Raw genomic sequence first — 15,951 nt, forward strand, 5'->3', positions numbered from 1 at the left:
TTACCACTCCAATAATTTTGGANAAAAAAAAAAAAAAAAAAAAAAAAAAAAAAAAAAAAAAAAAAGTCTTTGACTCCATGACATTGCCGTTATTTATCCACATTTTGTAATCTTTATTAATGTTTAGCAAATTAGCAATAGCCACGTCACTCTCCCTCTTCGTCTCCCCAATTGCTTAACAAAACTCCTCTTAAATCTCCCTCCATCAGTCCACCGGGAACGGCAAGGTTCAACCAATCTCACCGTCCTGTACTTCACTGTCAAAACTCTCCGACAAATCTCATGTCTACGATGGTCGCCATGGCCTCTGGCGGAGTGCCTTCCATCCCTTCGTCAATATCCCCGCCGCCGGTCGCTTTGCCGCTCAAAAACATCCCCGGCAGTCATGGCTTGCCGCTGTTCGGATCCATCGCCGACCGCCTCGATTACTTCTGGTTTCAAGGACCGGACAAGTTCTTCAGGAGTCGGATCGAGAAGAATCGAAGCACGGTTTTCAGGACGAATGTCCCTCCGTCGTTCCCCTTCATCTTAAGCGATCCGAAAGTGATTGCGGTTCTCGATTGCAAGTCGTTTGCGCATCTGTTCGACATGGAGGTAGTGGAGAAGAAGAATGTTCTGGTCGGCGATTTCATGCCCAGCACTAGCTTCACCGGAAACATGAGAGTGTGTGCCTATTTGGATCCTTCGGAATCTCAACACTCGAAGGTACGATTAGGGTTTCAACTTGAGAAATTTCCCCCCATTTTACTCTGATCCATTATATTTGTGGCTCTGGATTATTTCATCTGTTTTGTATGCGTTTTTAAAATCTCAGATATGAATCCCCAACCACTCCATCTCTTTCTGTCTTCTTCAATAATTAATTTCAGATTCCAAATCATTCATTTCAATAATTAATTTTCTCATACCAATTTTACTTCCAGATTAAGAACTTCACCATAGACATCCTGCGGCGGAGCTCGAAGATTTGGATACCCGAGCTGGAATCGAACCTCTCCACGTTTTGGGACGGCATCGAATCCGAAATCGCAAACAACCAAAAATCCAGCTACAGAAACCTTCTCCAACCAGCTCTTTTCAATTTCTTCTCCAAAACCCTGGCCGGCGCCGATACTGCAAAATCACCGGAAGTGGCGAAATCCGCCTACATCGACGTCATCATCTGGCTCGGCCTCCAGCTCGTCCCCACCATCCACCTCGGCGTTTTCCAGCCCCTCGAGGAAATCTTCCTCCACTCTTTCCGATTACCCTTCTTCCCCATCGCCGGCCGCTACCGGAGACTCTACGATTTCATCGAAAAGGAAGGTACCCCTCTTCCCCCGAAACCACCCATATATAATATTTGACAAAATATTGTTGGCTCAATATTTATAGTAAAAAGAATTAGAACTTTTTAACTTTATTTATTATTTTAGATACTTTTCTCTTTTTTTTTTAATGTTTATAATTTTTACAGACATTTCCATAATAATTAACATCTTTCAATTCAACAATTTCTCCTTTTTCTCATTAGAATCTTCTTATGAATTTATTTGTTTCTACCAACAACTTTAATGTCACATCACTTCAATAAATTTATAAAAATTTAAAATCTTCAATTTTATGTATTTTGTGGTGAAAATATAAAATTAAAAAACTTTTTATTTTATTTTATTTTTATAATTGGTAAAACAGGGGAAGAAGTGGTGCAGCGAGGCGTTTCCGAGTTCGGGTTGAAGAAGGAAGAAGCCATTCACAATCTTATCTTCGCCTTAGGATTCAACGCCTACGGTGGATTCAGCCTCTTTCTTCCGGTTCTAATGGACCGTATACTCAACGACAGAACCGGCTTACAGCAGAGAATCGTCGACGAAGTGAGGGCAAAATCCGGGTCGGGACTGACATTTGAGTCCGTGAAGGAGATGGAGTTGGTTTACTCCCTCGTGTACGAGACGCTCCGGCTGGACCCGCCGGTTCCGACCCAATACGCGAGAGCGAGGAAGGATTTCAAGCTAAGTTCGCACGATGCAGTGTTCGAGATCAAGAAGGGAGAGCTGCTTTGTGGGTATCAGCCACTGGTGATGAGGGACCCCAACGTGTTCGAGGAGCCGGAGGCGTTTAAGCCGGACCGGTTCAGGGAGGAGAAAGGGGCGGCGCTGCTGGATTATCTGTTCTGGTCAAACGGGCCGCAGACGGGGATGACCAGCGAGCATAACAAGCAATGTGCAGCGAAGGATTTGGTGGTGCTGACGGCGGTGGTATTTGTGGCTTACATATTTCGAAGGTATGATTCAATTGCAGGGGAGGGCGGTTCGATTACAGCACTCCAAAAGCCTAATTGAAAGTGAATCATACTGAGAGCTGCAATCTTCTACATCATGCCTTTCTTATGTATGATTCCCAAGTTCGATCCAAAATGGGAACATTTGGAATGAATAAATAAATAAATAAATACAAATTAAGGTTAAATTCTGAAACTAAATAGCATTAAATTGACAAGAAAGATGACAAACCAGGTGAACATTTTCATATGATTCACTAACAATGGTAATTGACATTTCAATTAGCTAAACAAGTATCGTTTCGATCTATTTGCGTCGTGACACCGAGTAAAATTTAAGTTACTACCAGAAGATATATATATATATATATATATATATATATATATATGAAAACAAAAAGGTGAGGAAGTGTTGCTGTTTGAAAGCTCTGTCTATGCAGTATGAATATTTGGTTGTTTTTGAGTACGAGACTTAGCCATGCCTTCTTTCCAACCCCTTCGGCGAGCCCTTTGCTCCCACATTGCTGTTAGTCTCTTCTGTGCAGCTAATACTGCTTCAGCTTTCTCTCTAGCTTCTTCACATGTTTCCATCCCAGAATTGCACTTGTCTGCTTCTTTTTGATACTGAGATGTCATCTTCTTTGCCTCGAGCAGAGCCATATCAGCACGGCGCTGATTTTCCAATGCTTCGGTTTCCTTTAGCTTCAGCTCCTCTAACAATAGGTCTGCGAAGTTCTTTTCTGTGTCTTGACTCACTTCTGGATCGTGCTTAATACAATCTGCAAAATGCACGAGTTATTATGATCCAGTAGTCGAAGTTTATCGGTCAAGTGAAGAAAAAAAATATCTAATACACATCTCCTCCCTGTCATACTGAAAGGAAGGTGATAGCAATGTCAGTTTGAGTAGGATGTGAATGTGAGGAGAAAAATCCAAAGTGCTATTATCTGCCTTGATCCGATACGTATTGCTGTCAGCCTCACAGTTTTAAAACGCGTTTGCTAGGGAAAGTTTTCCACACCCTTCTAAAGAATACTTTGTTCCCCTCTCCAACCGCTCGGTGTCTAGCTTTGATACCATTTGTAACAGCATAAGCCCACCACTAGCAAATATTGTCCGCTTTGGCCCGTTATGTATCGTCGTCATCCTCACGGTTTTAAAACGCGTCTGTTAAGGAGAGGTTTCCACACCCTTATAAGGAATGCATTGTTCTCCTCTCCAATTGATGTGAGATCTCACACACAGAGACACTTCCGAATCTTGACAATAAAACATATTAAGAAGGCAATTTTTAGATCTTTCATGCTCCTTAGTCCATTTATCTTGCAGTTTTGTTTCAAACACTCGGTCTCACCTTGCAACTCCAGAACCATTATTTACAGCCTAAGAAAACCTAAGAAGCAAAATTCTACCTCAACAAGTATATTTTTCCTGAAATTTTTTAAGAATCTTTAAATGAAGAAAAAACCAGCAAATAGCCCTCTTAGGGTAATACAATCTAATTCATGATCATCAAAGGGTTAAGATATTGAGATCTTTGATATTCATATTGCAAAGTTCAGGATCACTTGTCATGATGAACCAAAAACATTATACCCATTTGAGAAAGAAAGTGAAACTAACCTCCAAAAGTAGTGTTCCTCAATTCTGCACAAACACTAACCACAGTAAGTAAACAGATTACACAAAAACCAGAAAAGGGTAATTGAAAGGCATGCATGACTTCAATCTACAAGGAAGAAGTTCACATACATAATCAGATAAACAATTAGATCATTACCCATATGCAGAAAGAGAACCTTGAGCAAATCAGCATAACAGAACAAAATCAACCTAAACCCAGAACGAGATCTAAGAAAGCGAATCGCCAAATTAAGGAACCAGTGGCAAAATTAGACGAAACCCAGAAGAGATCTAATCGGATCTGAGCATAAGAAAAGGAGAAACCAAAAGATACCTTGGGGAATTGTGATGAGGGGCTGAGAAGGGCAGTCGCAGAAACAAGGAGGGCATGAGGAAGAAGAAGAGGAGCGGGTAACGACGGCTAAACCTTCCTTGAAGTGCCAATAGAGAGGAGGACCGAGAATGTAACCGGCAATAGAGAGGGCGATCAAAGCCAATCCGAACTTGATGAGTGAGGGATTGCAGGAGCTGGCCTGAATTGCCATCGGAGAAAGCGGGAGGGATTGGCAGAGAGTGAATAGTTGAAATAAATAAGTGGGGATGGGATGCAACTGTGATTCTCTTCGGTCTTAAGGATTTACTAACAAAGTGAAGAATCAGAGTTCGATTGGGTATCACAATCTAACTCCCTCTTCCTGGAATCCGCGTTTAATTTTTTTAATAAAAAAGATTATGTAATTTTAAATGCTTGATTTTGAGTTCATGTATTTTAATCTTTATGGTTCAATTCAGCTTTATAAATGTTACTAGTGTTATCACGCTGGTATCAGTAAAAATTGTTCATCCAACCATTTAAATCTCGAATTTTTGTTAAAAACTAAATTCGGGCTATAAAAAATTGATTTAGAAGAAATCTTTGATCATGTTTGAGAGTGATTTCAAAATCACTTTAGTCATGTTCAAAGTCACTTTCAAACATGTTTGGGAGTTACTTGAAACGTGTAAAACTAATTTTAACCGATTCAAAATTTGGATGGTCAAAACTTCTACTTACAAGTAGAGTTGGGTGGAAAAATTAAGTAACATTTTAATTTTTATCAAAAACATTTTTGTACGATCCTGTGCTGGTTGAAGAGGGAAACAAAACACTCATACACTCGAGTATGAAAACCTTACCTATCAGATGCGGAGAAAGGAATAAAACACTCCTTATAAGAGTGTGAAAACTTTCACCTACCAGACGCTTTTTTAAACCTCGAAGAAAGCTTGAAAGGAAAAGTCCAGAAAAGACAATATCGCCCGGCGGTGGTGGCGGCGGCGGCGGCTTGAACTGTTACAATTTTAATTCCATTTAGACATTTAGTTTTTTGAAAAACCAAATTAAGCTCAAAGTTCAATTAGAAGTAGTAGGAGAGATTGTGAAAGTCAAGATGAGATTCCCCTTCATTCTGTACTTAACAGAGAATTAAAGACAAGTAGCAAAGCAAAAGCCTGTGGAAGAAAATAAGCCTAACACTAAGTTTTAAGGAGTCATCTACATAGTGAAGAGAAATGTGGAAGATGAAAGAGAAATGTGGAAGATGAACTAACTCATTGTTAGAGCTATGTATGTATAATTTGTTCAACCTGTTTTGGGAGTGCCATATTCATCTTCATTCTCTCGTAATCTATTCTCATGTACATTGCGAAGCAACTGTTGGAACGAGCTCATGACTGTTGGATCATCCTGCAAGTAACAAACTCATAATAGCTTAAGCTTCAGAAGTGGATGTAAGGAATTGATGTGATAAACTTCCAATGTAGATGCAAAACTTACACGAAGGAGGTCGGTAAACGCGCTGTCGTTTAGCATCCGAGGAAGGAGTTTAGCAAGTCCCGGGCAAGCCCTTTATTGATAATTTCAAGCACAGAATCAATGGTGTAATATCAAGAGTAATGGTAAAACCAATCAAATTATGAAGATTTTAAAGCCTTCAGAGGAACTTTTAGCTAACCTTGGACTTTCAGATAGCTTAAGATAACAGCGAACAATATGTTTTAGCAGACGTTGTGAGGGTTCTTCTGAAATTTTTTCCATCATTGTTTCCAAGGCACTAGTTATTGCGAAAAATCGATCAGCTACGAGACAGCAGTACCTCAATCCCTCTTCATCCATTAGAATTTTCTGAAGAATAAATGTGGAAACCTGGGTGATGTTAAGATTATGAGTAACAGCCTAGTAATAAAGGTGCTTGACATTATTAAGAAAGCAATATTTGAAACGCAGTTAATGATCTCATCTCGTTGTACTCACCGTTTTCGACAAGCCTTTTCCCACATCCATGCATCGCAGGCAGTATGGAACTATTTCAGTTTTGAGTAGGAAGTAAATTACTTCCTTGTCATCAACCTGCAAACCATTGCATATCTTCAGTTTCACCGATTAGAGAGTTCCATAGTTACAAAACAAAACAAACCAAACCAGAACTTTGTGTGTGTGCGCCTGTAATTTTTGTTATTGAACTCATTAGTTTGTTTCAATGTGATCATTCCATCATGGTGCGTGTTAGCAAGTGTTGATGTTCACCACAGAACAGAAAACAAAATATACAGAACAGAAACCAGTGACTACCTTCACTAGTGCACCAATTACTCCTAAGCTTGTGAGCCTGAGATATTCATGAGGCTTTTCTTTGATGGTGGTATTAAGGAAAGGGTACAAATAGAGTGGGATCTTGGCTGCAAAATAATATACATTCAAGCAGAAGCACTGGAAAATCAGCAAAACTCAGACCATCAACGCTACCTAATTCAAAAAGCCACTTATTCGTGCTTGAAAAAGTCAAAGATAAATCGAATTTTGCTGAGATTTTACCTTTCATAAATGGCACCCTTGTTTCTGGGTGAGAAGCCACACACTGCAGAAGATAAGAACACAGATTCATAAGTAAGAAGGTAAATTTGAAAGTATTTGAATTATGAGTTAACCCATGGAGATATGATGCATGCATTGAAAGATTCACATACAGTATCCAAATAGGATTGAAATCAGAGCTTCATACAAGTTCAATATATCCAACAAACAATACAAATTTTGTTCATTCATGTTCATATCTGATGCGAAAAAGATGAGGCATGATGAGAGATCATAACCTGAAGAAGAGCAAGAGCATTGCAGACCCTAATTGAAGCCCTTTCTGTAAGGTCGGGCTTGGACAGCGAAGGGTAAATTTCCATGATTTCCTACAATTGCAGCACACATCCCCAAAAGGAATCACTCAGCCTGAAGATTGACATGGTTCTGAAAAGACATGGCCACAAGTGAGAGTTCATACCTTCAGAAGGGTAAACATCGTACCAAACGAATGCCATATCAGAACAGCCAAATCGTCACTCCTACTCCTATTCTGATGAGAAAAAAAGCCAAAAAAAAAAAAAAAGAAGAAAAAAAAAAGAAAAGAAAAGAAAAGGAAAACGGCACTCAAGAGTTTGAATCATCGGAAAAAGAATAGAATGCAACATTTAGATTGTAATGCACCTCAATTCCATCTCAATATTTTCTCAACAACCAAGGCAGAGCCAGAAATTTTAACGTTCTTTTTGTATATAATCTTAACATTGTAAGAAAATAGGGGAAATTAGGAGCAAAACTCAAAATCTTAAATAATTCTTTGAGTCCAAGGCGAATTAAAAGTGAACAATGAACTTTTCGTTCCTACTTTGCTCTGACCCTAGAGCGAAAAAAAATCTGGAGTATGAGTATGATCGCCTGCTCATCACCAGAAACCAAACAAAGTAAACGGAGAGATTGCAATATATCGAATTCATTTACAGACAGTACCTGAGAGAGAAGCTGCAAAGCACGCTCGCGAGTATGGGCGTTGTGGAGAGCGAGAATCAGCTTTTCAATAGAGACCTTGTTTAGGTCTGAATTAGGAGGATGAGAAGTGTTGGATTTCGGCGCGGTGGTTCGCTCGGCAGCCGACGGTTCTCCGAACAGAGAGTCGGGAAGAGTGGCCATTATCAGAGATTTTGATTTTGGGCGATTCTGTGTGAGAGTACGGAATTGGAATTTGAGAAAACAGAGGAAGAAAGTGGCGAATCGAAACAGAAAAATGGGGATTGGTTTCCAAGAAGCACGATTCTCTCATTTCCTGCATATTCTCTGCCTTTTATACTGTCAATAGCCGCCAGTGGTTTCTCCGGCCATTCAAGCTCAAATATTTATTGCGCCTTTTTTCTTTTTCTTTTTTCAATTTTAATCACCAAATATATATTCACAAATTTCCTCTTTCAAAACTCAAAATATATTTACTAAATTAATTATTTAAATATGTTTGTAGATTTTAAAATATTTAATGAAACAAAATAAATTTAATAAAAAGAAGAAAGAAATGAAACATATATTAATAAATTTAATTAACCACAGTTAAGATAGATAATTACAAATTAAATTAGTTATTAAATCTCCAACTAATAAACTCCACGTCATATATTTACTTAGGTATAACAATTTTCCAAAATTCCACGTATTTTTTCTAAATTACTTTAATATTTGCGCCGTGAGATACTAAAAAATTATTTCTTTATTTAGTTTTATTAAATTAACACCTATAATTAGGCTCCTTCATCTTTTTTAGCATTTAATTACTTATTTCCAATAATAATAATAATAATATATAATATGATGCATATTATAAGGCATGCTCAAGAAGGATTATAATTTTTTTTTTTTTTTGTCATTGTAATTATTATAATTAACTGTTTAGTGGTACCGCATTAGCTTCGGCTTTACCTTCGGGGGTTGACGGTTGGCGAAGCAACCGACATCATTTAGTCTCACTCTTACCTTTACTCGCCGCTCCCCATTTCTCCCGCGCCTGCTCTGCGTTTTGACTACGCACTGAGGGATCCTCTTGTATCGTGTAAGGCGTTGAGAGATGTTATTATCGAATTTACGGTCCTCCATTTCTCTGGTGCCGCTTCTCAAGACCACGGCAATCTTCTCTACTGCTCACAAGCTAGGCTTCTCACTTTCTCGCTTCTCAGTCCGCTCCATGGCTGCTTCTGCTTCTGATTCTTCCCCTTTCAAGAAAATCCAAATTGAGAGGGATGGCACTGTGAGTTCACTTCCGTTTTCCTCTTTAATGTTTCGCCTCACTTTGATTTCCTCTATTCTCTGTTTCTTTATCTGGGTATGATTCTATTTGCTGTTTGCCGTTTGGGAAAGATTGATGGTGTTGTTTTTGGGGGAATTCGCCTACTTTGTTTAATGGGTCGGTGGGATTCTTGTGGCAGTGTTTAATTTAGGGGAAATGGAGTTAACCCTGTGGCCTGATTTGTTGTAACCCTAGATGATTAAGGGGTTTGCTATTTGAAACGATTAGTGGATTGAGTAGCTATGGTTAGTGTTGTGATGCAACTAGAGCTAGATTCCTTAATGACCTGTGTTGTCCACTTAAGCTTTGCTAAATCACTACTCAACCCAAAAATGGTCGAAAGCAAGGGCATTAGGCCCCCAAGGGGTGGATTGTGAGATCTCACATTGGTTCGAGTGGGGAAGGAAGAAACATTCCTCGTAAGAGTGCAGCAAGCAAGGGCATTTGCCCCAATGGGTATAAGGTGTGTAGAAACCTCTCCCTAGCGGACGTGTTTTAAAAATTTTGAGGGGAAACTCGAAAGGGAAAGCCCAAAGAAAACAATATCTGCTAGTGGTGGGTTTGTGAACAAGTAGAAATCATTATTAATTGAGGGAGGAAATGACATTACAGGGTTTAAACATGGGATTTCATGCTATGATACAATGTTGAATCACTTTTGAGCCAAAAAGCTTAAGATGGTGAGTTAAGATTAATTATGTCAGTACTTTAACAAGCTTGCACTTAGTTTTACTGGAGCATTGAGATGCTCAGTTCGATGGTAGTTTGAATTCATGGAATTTTCACTAAACATTCCAAGTTTTGTTTCTTTTGGCAGGAATTCGATGCTTATGTTGTGGGGAGAGATGATGCCCCAGGAATTGTTGTTCTTCAAGAATGGTGGGGAGTGGATTATGAAGTCAAGAATCATGCTGTGAAGATATCTGAGCTTGGGTCTGGTTTCAAGGCACTTATTCCCGAGTACGATGCCTTTTCTCTCTTGGAATATGAATTCTTTCTTCTGTTATGATGATGTCAATGATATAATTAGTCTCCTTGGTTGTGCTGCATTATGCTGATAACAGTTTGTATCGAGGTAAGGTTGGGTTAGATGTTGCTGAAGCGCAACATCTGATGGAAGGTCTCGACTGGCAAGGTGCTGTGAAGGATATAAATGCTTCAGTTAACTGGCTCAAGGCTAATGGCTCCAAGAAGGTACTCAACTGTTTAGGATACTGATGAACTTTAGTCTAAAATCTCCATTTTGAGATCATAATATCTCTAGAAAGTTAAAACATATTAGGATCATGTCAGGTTGGTGTAACTGGATACTGCATGGGGGGTGCTCTTTCAATTGCAAGTTCTGTTTTGATCCCTGAGGTTGATGCTGTTGTTTCATTCTATGGAGTTCCTTCATCAGAGCTCGCAGATCCTGCCCAGGCTAAGGCACCCATTCAGGCTCATTTTGGAGAGCTCGATTCTTTTGTTGGCTTCTCCGACTTGACGGTAGAACTTTTCTCTCGGTTCTTTCTGTCAAATATTCCCGTTTCTTTCTTCCATGTTGTCACTCGATCATACGTGAAATGCAAAATGCCTTCGACAGTTTGATGGTAGTTATTGAATGTGGAATTGAGAAGGATTTGTTTAATAGGTCGTTGCTAGCAGATATTGTCCTTTTTAAACTACCCCGCAAGGTTTTTAAAACGCGTTTACTAGGGAGAGGTTTCTACCCCCTATAAGGAAGGCTTCGTTCCCTATTCCCCTCTCTCCAAGCAAAGGACAATATCTGCTAGTGATGGGCTTAGACTGTTACACAAGGCATTGCATATGCACGATACACAGTGTTTTTAATTGTTAGAGTCTTGTTACACAATCTTGCTGTTAAAATGAACATGTAGCGATCAGACGTTGTACATGCTAGAGTCAGCATAATGAGATTAGAGTTTTCAGGCTGCCAAGAAACTGGAGGAAAAGCTGAAAGAATCAGGAATTCCATATGAGGTGCATATATATAAAGGAAGTGGGCATGCTTTCATGAACCGATCCGAAGAAGGTGTGAAGAGGAGGAAGAACATGGGAATGGAGGACGAGGACGATAGCGCGGTTGAACTGGCATGGTCTCGCTTCCAATCCTGGATGTCAAGATACCTCTCAGCTTGAACAGGAACTTTGTTTGCATTCATGGGCAGTGTTTGTTAAGGAGAAATGTAACTCTTGGTTTCTCAAGGTTGCTCTTGCTTGAATATTACGGTCTCTATTTCAAAGTTATGTTTCCTTCCTGGGTCTTCTGTCATTTAATATTGTCATCTCACTACACATGATCTTTCATAAGTCAACGAAGTATCAATTTCAATTCAAAGAATATTTAGATTTTTATTTTTAAAACTTAAAATTAAAAGTGTTCATACTCCGCTTCAATAAAATAATGTCTACGTGGGGAAACGTTCAAATTTTTAGTTGACTTATAATGTTTTATATTTTGTATTTAAAATTCAGATTTGACATTAGGATATTACTTAATACATAATTTGAACAAAATAAATTTAATTTTGAAATTTTTATAAATTCAACCCCAATAAATAAAATAGTATTAAGTTTAATTTTGGAATTCTTATAATTGAATCATTAAAAACAAAATAGTATTGTTATACTTTTTCTTNTTTTTTTTTTTTTTTTTTTTTTTTTTCGATTCATTTATCTATATCTATTTTAGAATTCGCTAGATTTAGATAATGTATCTTAATTCAATAATTTTTTGATATTTTGATTGAAGATATTAAATATTTGTTGAGCTCTCATTCGACTAATTATAAATAAAGACGAATATTTGACAAGAGTGAATATTTTCCCAAATAACTTTTTTAAAAAATAAAAATAAAAAATACTCAAAATTAGAATGCAATTAAAAAATCATAATATTAAAATAATTAAAACAAAGAAGTATGTTGTAATCCAAATTAAAAACTTTATTTGAAGAAAAAAAAGTAATTGGTGGGAGAAGAAATAAAAATGGTTTGAAAAACATAGGGAGAAAAGTTAAAATAATTCAACCAAAACCAAATTTGGTCCATCTGGTTTTTGTTTTTGCTCAATCTTTTTTTTTTTTTTTTTTTTAATTAATTTAAAAAAAATAAATAAATAAGTTCAAAGTAGTGTGTTGTTCGCCAAGTCTTCCCTTCCAAGTTTATAGCCGAGTCCATTGAAACGGTTTGAAAGAAAAAGTGTGTTTTAGAGTTTTAAGATTTATTGGCAAACCCAGTGGACTCTCCATTGATTCAGATCCCCCACCAACATGGACGCCGCCCCTTCCCCTCCTCCTCCTCCTCCTCCACCACCACCTCCTCCTCCACCACCACCTCCTCCTCCGCCCCCTCCTCCTCCCCCCTCCCACCGTGTCCTCCTCGACGAGATGAACTTCTTCCCCGCCGATGACAAATCCCGCGTCCTCCTCGACTCCAAACTCGCCTCCCGGAATCGCAGTCCCACCAAACTCGACTTCAACGTTAACGTTGGTCCCCCTAACCTTTTCCTTTATAATTTAATTCCCCTTTTTCCAAATGGGTTTCCATTGATTTATTGGGATGATTTTCAATTTGCAGACAGGCTTGAATCTCTTGACCACCAATTCAAGTAGCGATCAATCCATGGTGGATGATGGAGTTTCTCCAAACCCAGAAGATAAAAGAGCCAAAAACGAGGTGAATTTCGTATAAAATCAACAAATAAATTAAAAATTCCTTTTTTTTTTTTTTTTTTTAATTGAAGTTTTGATGATTATGATGATGATGATCAGCGAGCAGTTCTTCAAGCTGAATTGGAGAGGCTAAAATCAGAGAATCTAAGATTAAAGGACATGTTAAATCAAGTGACGTCCAATTACCAAGCGCTACAGATGCACCTTGCAACCCTAATTCAAACCCAGAAAGCGGCCGACGTTGCCGATCCGATTGAGGAAAAGTCCGTCGCCGCCCAAGAAAAGGTCAGACACGGCGGCGGATGTAATACTAATAAGCTGGTCCCAAGGCAATTTATGGATCTTGGATTGGCCACGAATGCCGACACCGATGATCTCTCGATGTCATCCGACGGAAGGAGTGGAGAGCAGTCGCGATCTCCGGTTACAACCGGAGAAGTCGCGTCGGCCAAACGACATAGCCCCGATCAAGCCTCGAATTGGAGTTCCAATAATAATAATAAGGTTCCCAAATTAGGTTCTTCTTCTTCGTCTTCTTCGGCTAAAGATGTAGATCAAACTGAATCTACTATGAGAAAGGCTCGAGTCTCCGTTCGAGCTAGATCCGAAGCTCCCATGGTAACACAATTTAACCCTTTTTCTTTTTCCTAATCAAATTTTTTAAAAAGATTCAATTTTTAGGAGACCATGTAACACAATCTTAATCCCTTTTCTTTTTCCTAATCAAATTTTCGAAAAAGATTCAATTTTTAGGAGACCCATGATAACACAGTCTTAACCCTTTTTGTTTTCCTAATCAAATTTTTCAAAAGGATTCAATTTTTAAAAAATTGTCTCTAGATTTGATCTGACATAATATTAAATATTTAGTTAATTGAATCAAACAAGATTTCATTGAGCAATTCAATTGATTGGAGTTTTGTTTGATTGAATTATTTAGATCACGGACGGATGTCAATGGAGAAAATACGGGCAAAAAATGGCGAAGGGAAACCCTTGTCCACGAGCTTACTACCGGTGCACCATGGCGGCCGGCTGCCCGGTTAGAAAACAAGTAAGTCAATACTCATAAACCATTCCCTTGAATGTTAATGTCACAAACATTTTGGGATGACAACAAATTTGGTTAGGTTCAAAGATGTGCGGAAGACAAGACAATTTTGATAACAACGTACGAAGGAAACCACAACCATCCATTACCACCGGCGGCCATGGCAATGGCTTCAACAACATCATCGGCGGCTAGGATGCTTCTATCAGGGTCCATGTCAAGTGCGGATGGATTAATGAATCCAAACTTTTTAGCAAGAACCCTATTGCCATGCTCTTCAAGCATGGCTACAATCTCAGCCTCGGCTCCATTTCCCACCGTGACATTGGACCTAACACAAACCCCTAACCCTTTATTCCAACGCCCGGCTGCCGGCCACTTCCCAATTTCGTTTGCAGCCACTCCGCCTCAGAGCTTCCCCCAGATCTTTGGACATGCATTGTACAACCAATCAAAATTCTCCGGCCTCCAAATGTCGAAGGACATGGAAGCGCCGCCGCCTCCACCTCCGGCGTTGCAGAATCCATTGGCCGATACGTTGAGTGCGGCGAGTGCGGCGATTGCCTCCGACCCGAATTTTATTGCAGCGTTGGCGACGGCGATGACGTCGTTGATCGGAGGATCTCATCATCAAAAGGAGAATGGGAATGGGAATAGTAATGTTGATAACAATACAACTAGCAATTCCCAACAGTAAGGCCAAGAAGAACAACATGTGATTCGAAGGCCAATAATTGCCATTTTCAGACCCAAGAAAACCAAGTTCTTTTTTTTTTTAATTGATAATAGATACACACATTAAAAGAAAGAAAAAAAGGAAGAACCCATTTGAAGTAATTATACTTTTCTTCTTTTCTCTTTGATTTTCCTCATAATTTATTATTTGAATAATATCAAACATTCCACTATTTGATGTTCATAGAAGGGAAGGAAACGGAGTGTTGCGTAAAAGATGAGCTTTTTAAAAGCTACACTGAAGGCAACTTCTGTTCGTCAACTTGAAACTTTTGTCTTTTTTTGCCGTTTAGAAGACCTGTGGAATGGACTCACAAATGTCCATTTCTAGCTTCTCTTTTACTACCCTACTAGTTTTGTGACATTCACTTGTGGGGAAATCTTTCGATAGACGCGTTTTAAAAATCTTATAGGAAAGTTCGAGCCCGACAATACTGTTAGCAGTGAGTATGGGTTGTAACAAATGGGTATCATACCCAGATACGGGGCGATATGCGAGCGAGAAGGAAGCTGAGCCTCGAAGGAGGAGTGAACATGAGGCAGTGTGTTAGCAAGGGCGTTGGGCCTCGAAGAGGTGGGGGGTTCCACATCGATTGAAGAAAGGAGCGAAAACCTCTATCTAGTAGACGCGTTTTAACGACCTTGAGTGGAAGCCTAAAGGAAAAGCCCAAAGAAAAAAAATCGCGGGCTTAAGTTGTAACACGTTTTCATCTTCAAATTTGCTTTTGGTTCTTTGATTTTCAAATTAACTCTTGTTTATTGATCTTTTTGGATCGACCCTTAACTTGGGGAATTATTTTTTACTAGTTGAATTTCTTTGATGATTGATCCTATGCTTGTTTGATCGGAATTCTAGTCGAATTTGACTATTTTTCCATATTGAAAATAGATAAGAATCATACTAATGATTCTGAAAAGCAATTTAAAAATAAAAAATTTGAAACATAAATGATCATAAATGATTGTTTCTAAAACAATTCAATCTTGAATGAACATTAGAATCATGCATTTATTTCAATATTCCTTTTATAAATGAAGTACAAAGTGGCTGTCAACACATTAAATACTTCAATTTCTCCAACCATCATTTAATGTTTTTATTTGTTTGGGTTTTATTTTGAATTAATATAACTCTATAATAATGATAATAATAAAATGTGAGGGTGGTTGTTGGAGGGCTCATGAAAAAATAACACTATAATAATTAAAGTTTTTTAAAAAATAACTTCAAAAAATATATACCTTCTACTTCAAAAATAAAAATAAAATCATTTATCGACATCTCATAGATTATCTCTAAATTTTTTAATATTATTTTTAAAAAAAATTTTATGTAGAAAAGTTTGAAGATAATATTTAACACGACGTGACATGTCATATGTATTTCACTTTGGGGTCGTTTGATTTGATTTCATTCCTTTCTTTTCCTTGGCTATCAATTCCTAATTTACTACATTCAATGTTTCTTTTT

At 38.3% G+C, this 15,951-nt stretch overlaps 5 protein-coding genes across 7 annotated transcripts; 3 read left to right on the top strand and 2 right to left on the bottom strand.

The window, feature by feature from the left end:
- Nucleotides 1–71: 71 nt before the first annotated feature.
- On the top strand, nucleotides 72–2,448 carry LOC111811693 (fatty acid hydroperoxide lyase, chloroplastic). Its single transcript, XM_023698689.1, has 3 exons — nucleotides 72–705; nucleotides 924–1,305; nucleotides 1,675–2,448. The coding sequence occupies exons 1-3, from the start codon at nucleotides 283–285 to the stop codon at nucleotides 2,319–2,321; spliced, it is 1,452 nt and encodes a 483-aa protein (XP_023554457.1). The 5' UTR covers nucleotides 72–282; the 3' UTR covers nucleotides 2,322–2,448.
- Nucleotides 2,449–2,484: 36 nt separating this feature from the next.
- On the bottom strand, nucleotides 2,485–4,563 carry LOC111811814. Of its 2 annotated transcripts, XM_023698854.1 has the most exons (4): nucleotides 4,218–4,339; nucleotides 4,041–4,093; nucleotides 3,884–3,907; nucleotides 2,485–3,039 (listed from the first exon to the last, which is right to left on the bottom strand). In XM_023698854.1, the coding sequence occupies exons 1-4, from the start codon at nucleotides 4,271–4,273 to the stop codon at nucleotides 2,693–2,695; spliced, it is 480 nt and encodes a 159-aa protein (XP_023554622.1). In that variant the 5' UTR covers nucleotides 4,274–4,339; the 3' UTR covers nucleotides 2,485–2,692. The 2 variants fall into 2 exon arrangements, with proteins under 2 accessions (XP_023554622.1, XP_023554621.1); XM_023698853.1 differs by lacking the exon at nucleotides 4,041–4,093 and having other exon boundaries at nucleotides 4,218–4,563.
- An 87-nt stretch (nucleotides 4,564–4,650) lies between these two features.
- LOC111811745 (CCR4-NOT transcription complex subunit 9-like) lies at nucleotides 4,651–8,040 on the bottom strand. Of its 2 annotated transcripts, none has more exons than XM_023698767.1 (10): nucleotides 7,704–8,040; nucleotides 7,198–7,269; nucleotides 7,016–7,105; nucleotides 6,738–6,780; nucleotides 6,495–6,601; nucleotides 6,177–6,272; nucleotides 5,878–6,047; nucleotides 5,700–5,769; nucleotides 5,510–5,609; nucleotides 4,651–5,213 (listed from the first exon to the last, which is right to left on the bottom strand). In XM_023698767.1, exons 1-10 carry the CDS (start codon nucleotides 7,881–7,883, stop codon nucleotides 5,113–5,115), a joined length of 1,029 nt encoding a protein of 342 aa, XP_023554535.1. In that variant the 5' UTR covers nucleotides 7,884–8,040; the 3' UTR covers nucleotides 4,651–5,112. The 2 variants fall into 2 exon arrangements, with proteins under 2 accessions (XP_023554535.1, XP_023554534.1); XM_023698766.1 differs by having other exon boundaries at nucleotides 5,878–6,068.
- Nucleotides 8,041–8,672: 632 nt separating this feature from the next.
- On the top strand, nucleotides 8,673–11,350 carry LOC111811770 (protein usf-like). The gene is made up of 5 exons (XM_023698796.1): nucleotides 8,673–8,982; nucleotides 9,839–9,981; nucleotides 10,086–10,215; nucleotides 10,315–10,506; nucleotides 10,951–11,350. The coding sequence occupies exons 1-5, from the start codon at nucleotides 8,803–8,805 to the stop codon at nucleotides 11,158–11,160; spliced, it is 855 nt and encodes a 284-aa protein (XP_023554564.1). The 5' UTR covers nucleotides 8,673–8,802; the 3' UTR covers nucleotides 11,161–11,350.
- Nucleotides 11,351–12,394: 1,044 nt separating this feature from the next.
- On the top strand, nucleotides 12,395–14,442 carry LOC111811775 (probable WRKY transcription factor 31). Its single transcript, XM_023698802.1, has 5 exons — nucleotides 12,395–12,508; nucleotides 12,600–12,698; nucleotides 12,794–13,312; nucleotides 13,635–13,748; nucleotides 13,825–14,442. Exons 1-5 carry the CDS (start codon nucleotides 12,410–12,412, stop codon nucleotides 14,440–14,442), a joined length of 1,449 nt encoding a protein of 482 aa, XP_023554570.1. The 5' UTR covers nucleotides 12,395–12,409.
- The last annotated feature ends 1,509 nt before the right edge of the window (nucleotides 14,443–15,951 follow it).

This window comes from Cucurbita pepo, chromosome LG15, assembly GCF_002806865.2.
Source record: "Cucurbita pepo subsp. pepo cultivar mu-cu-16 chromosome LG15, ASM280686v2, whole genome shotgun sequence".
NCBI lineage: Eukaryota > Viridiplantae > Streptophyta > Magnoliopsida > Cucurbitales > Cucurbitaceae > Cucurbita > Cucurbita pepo.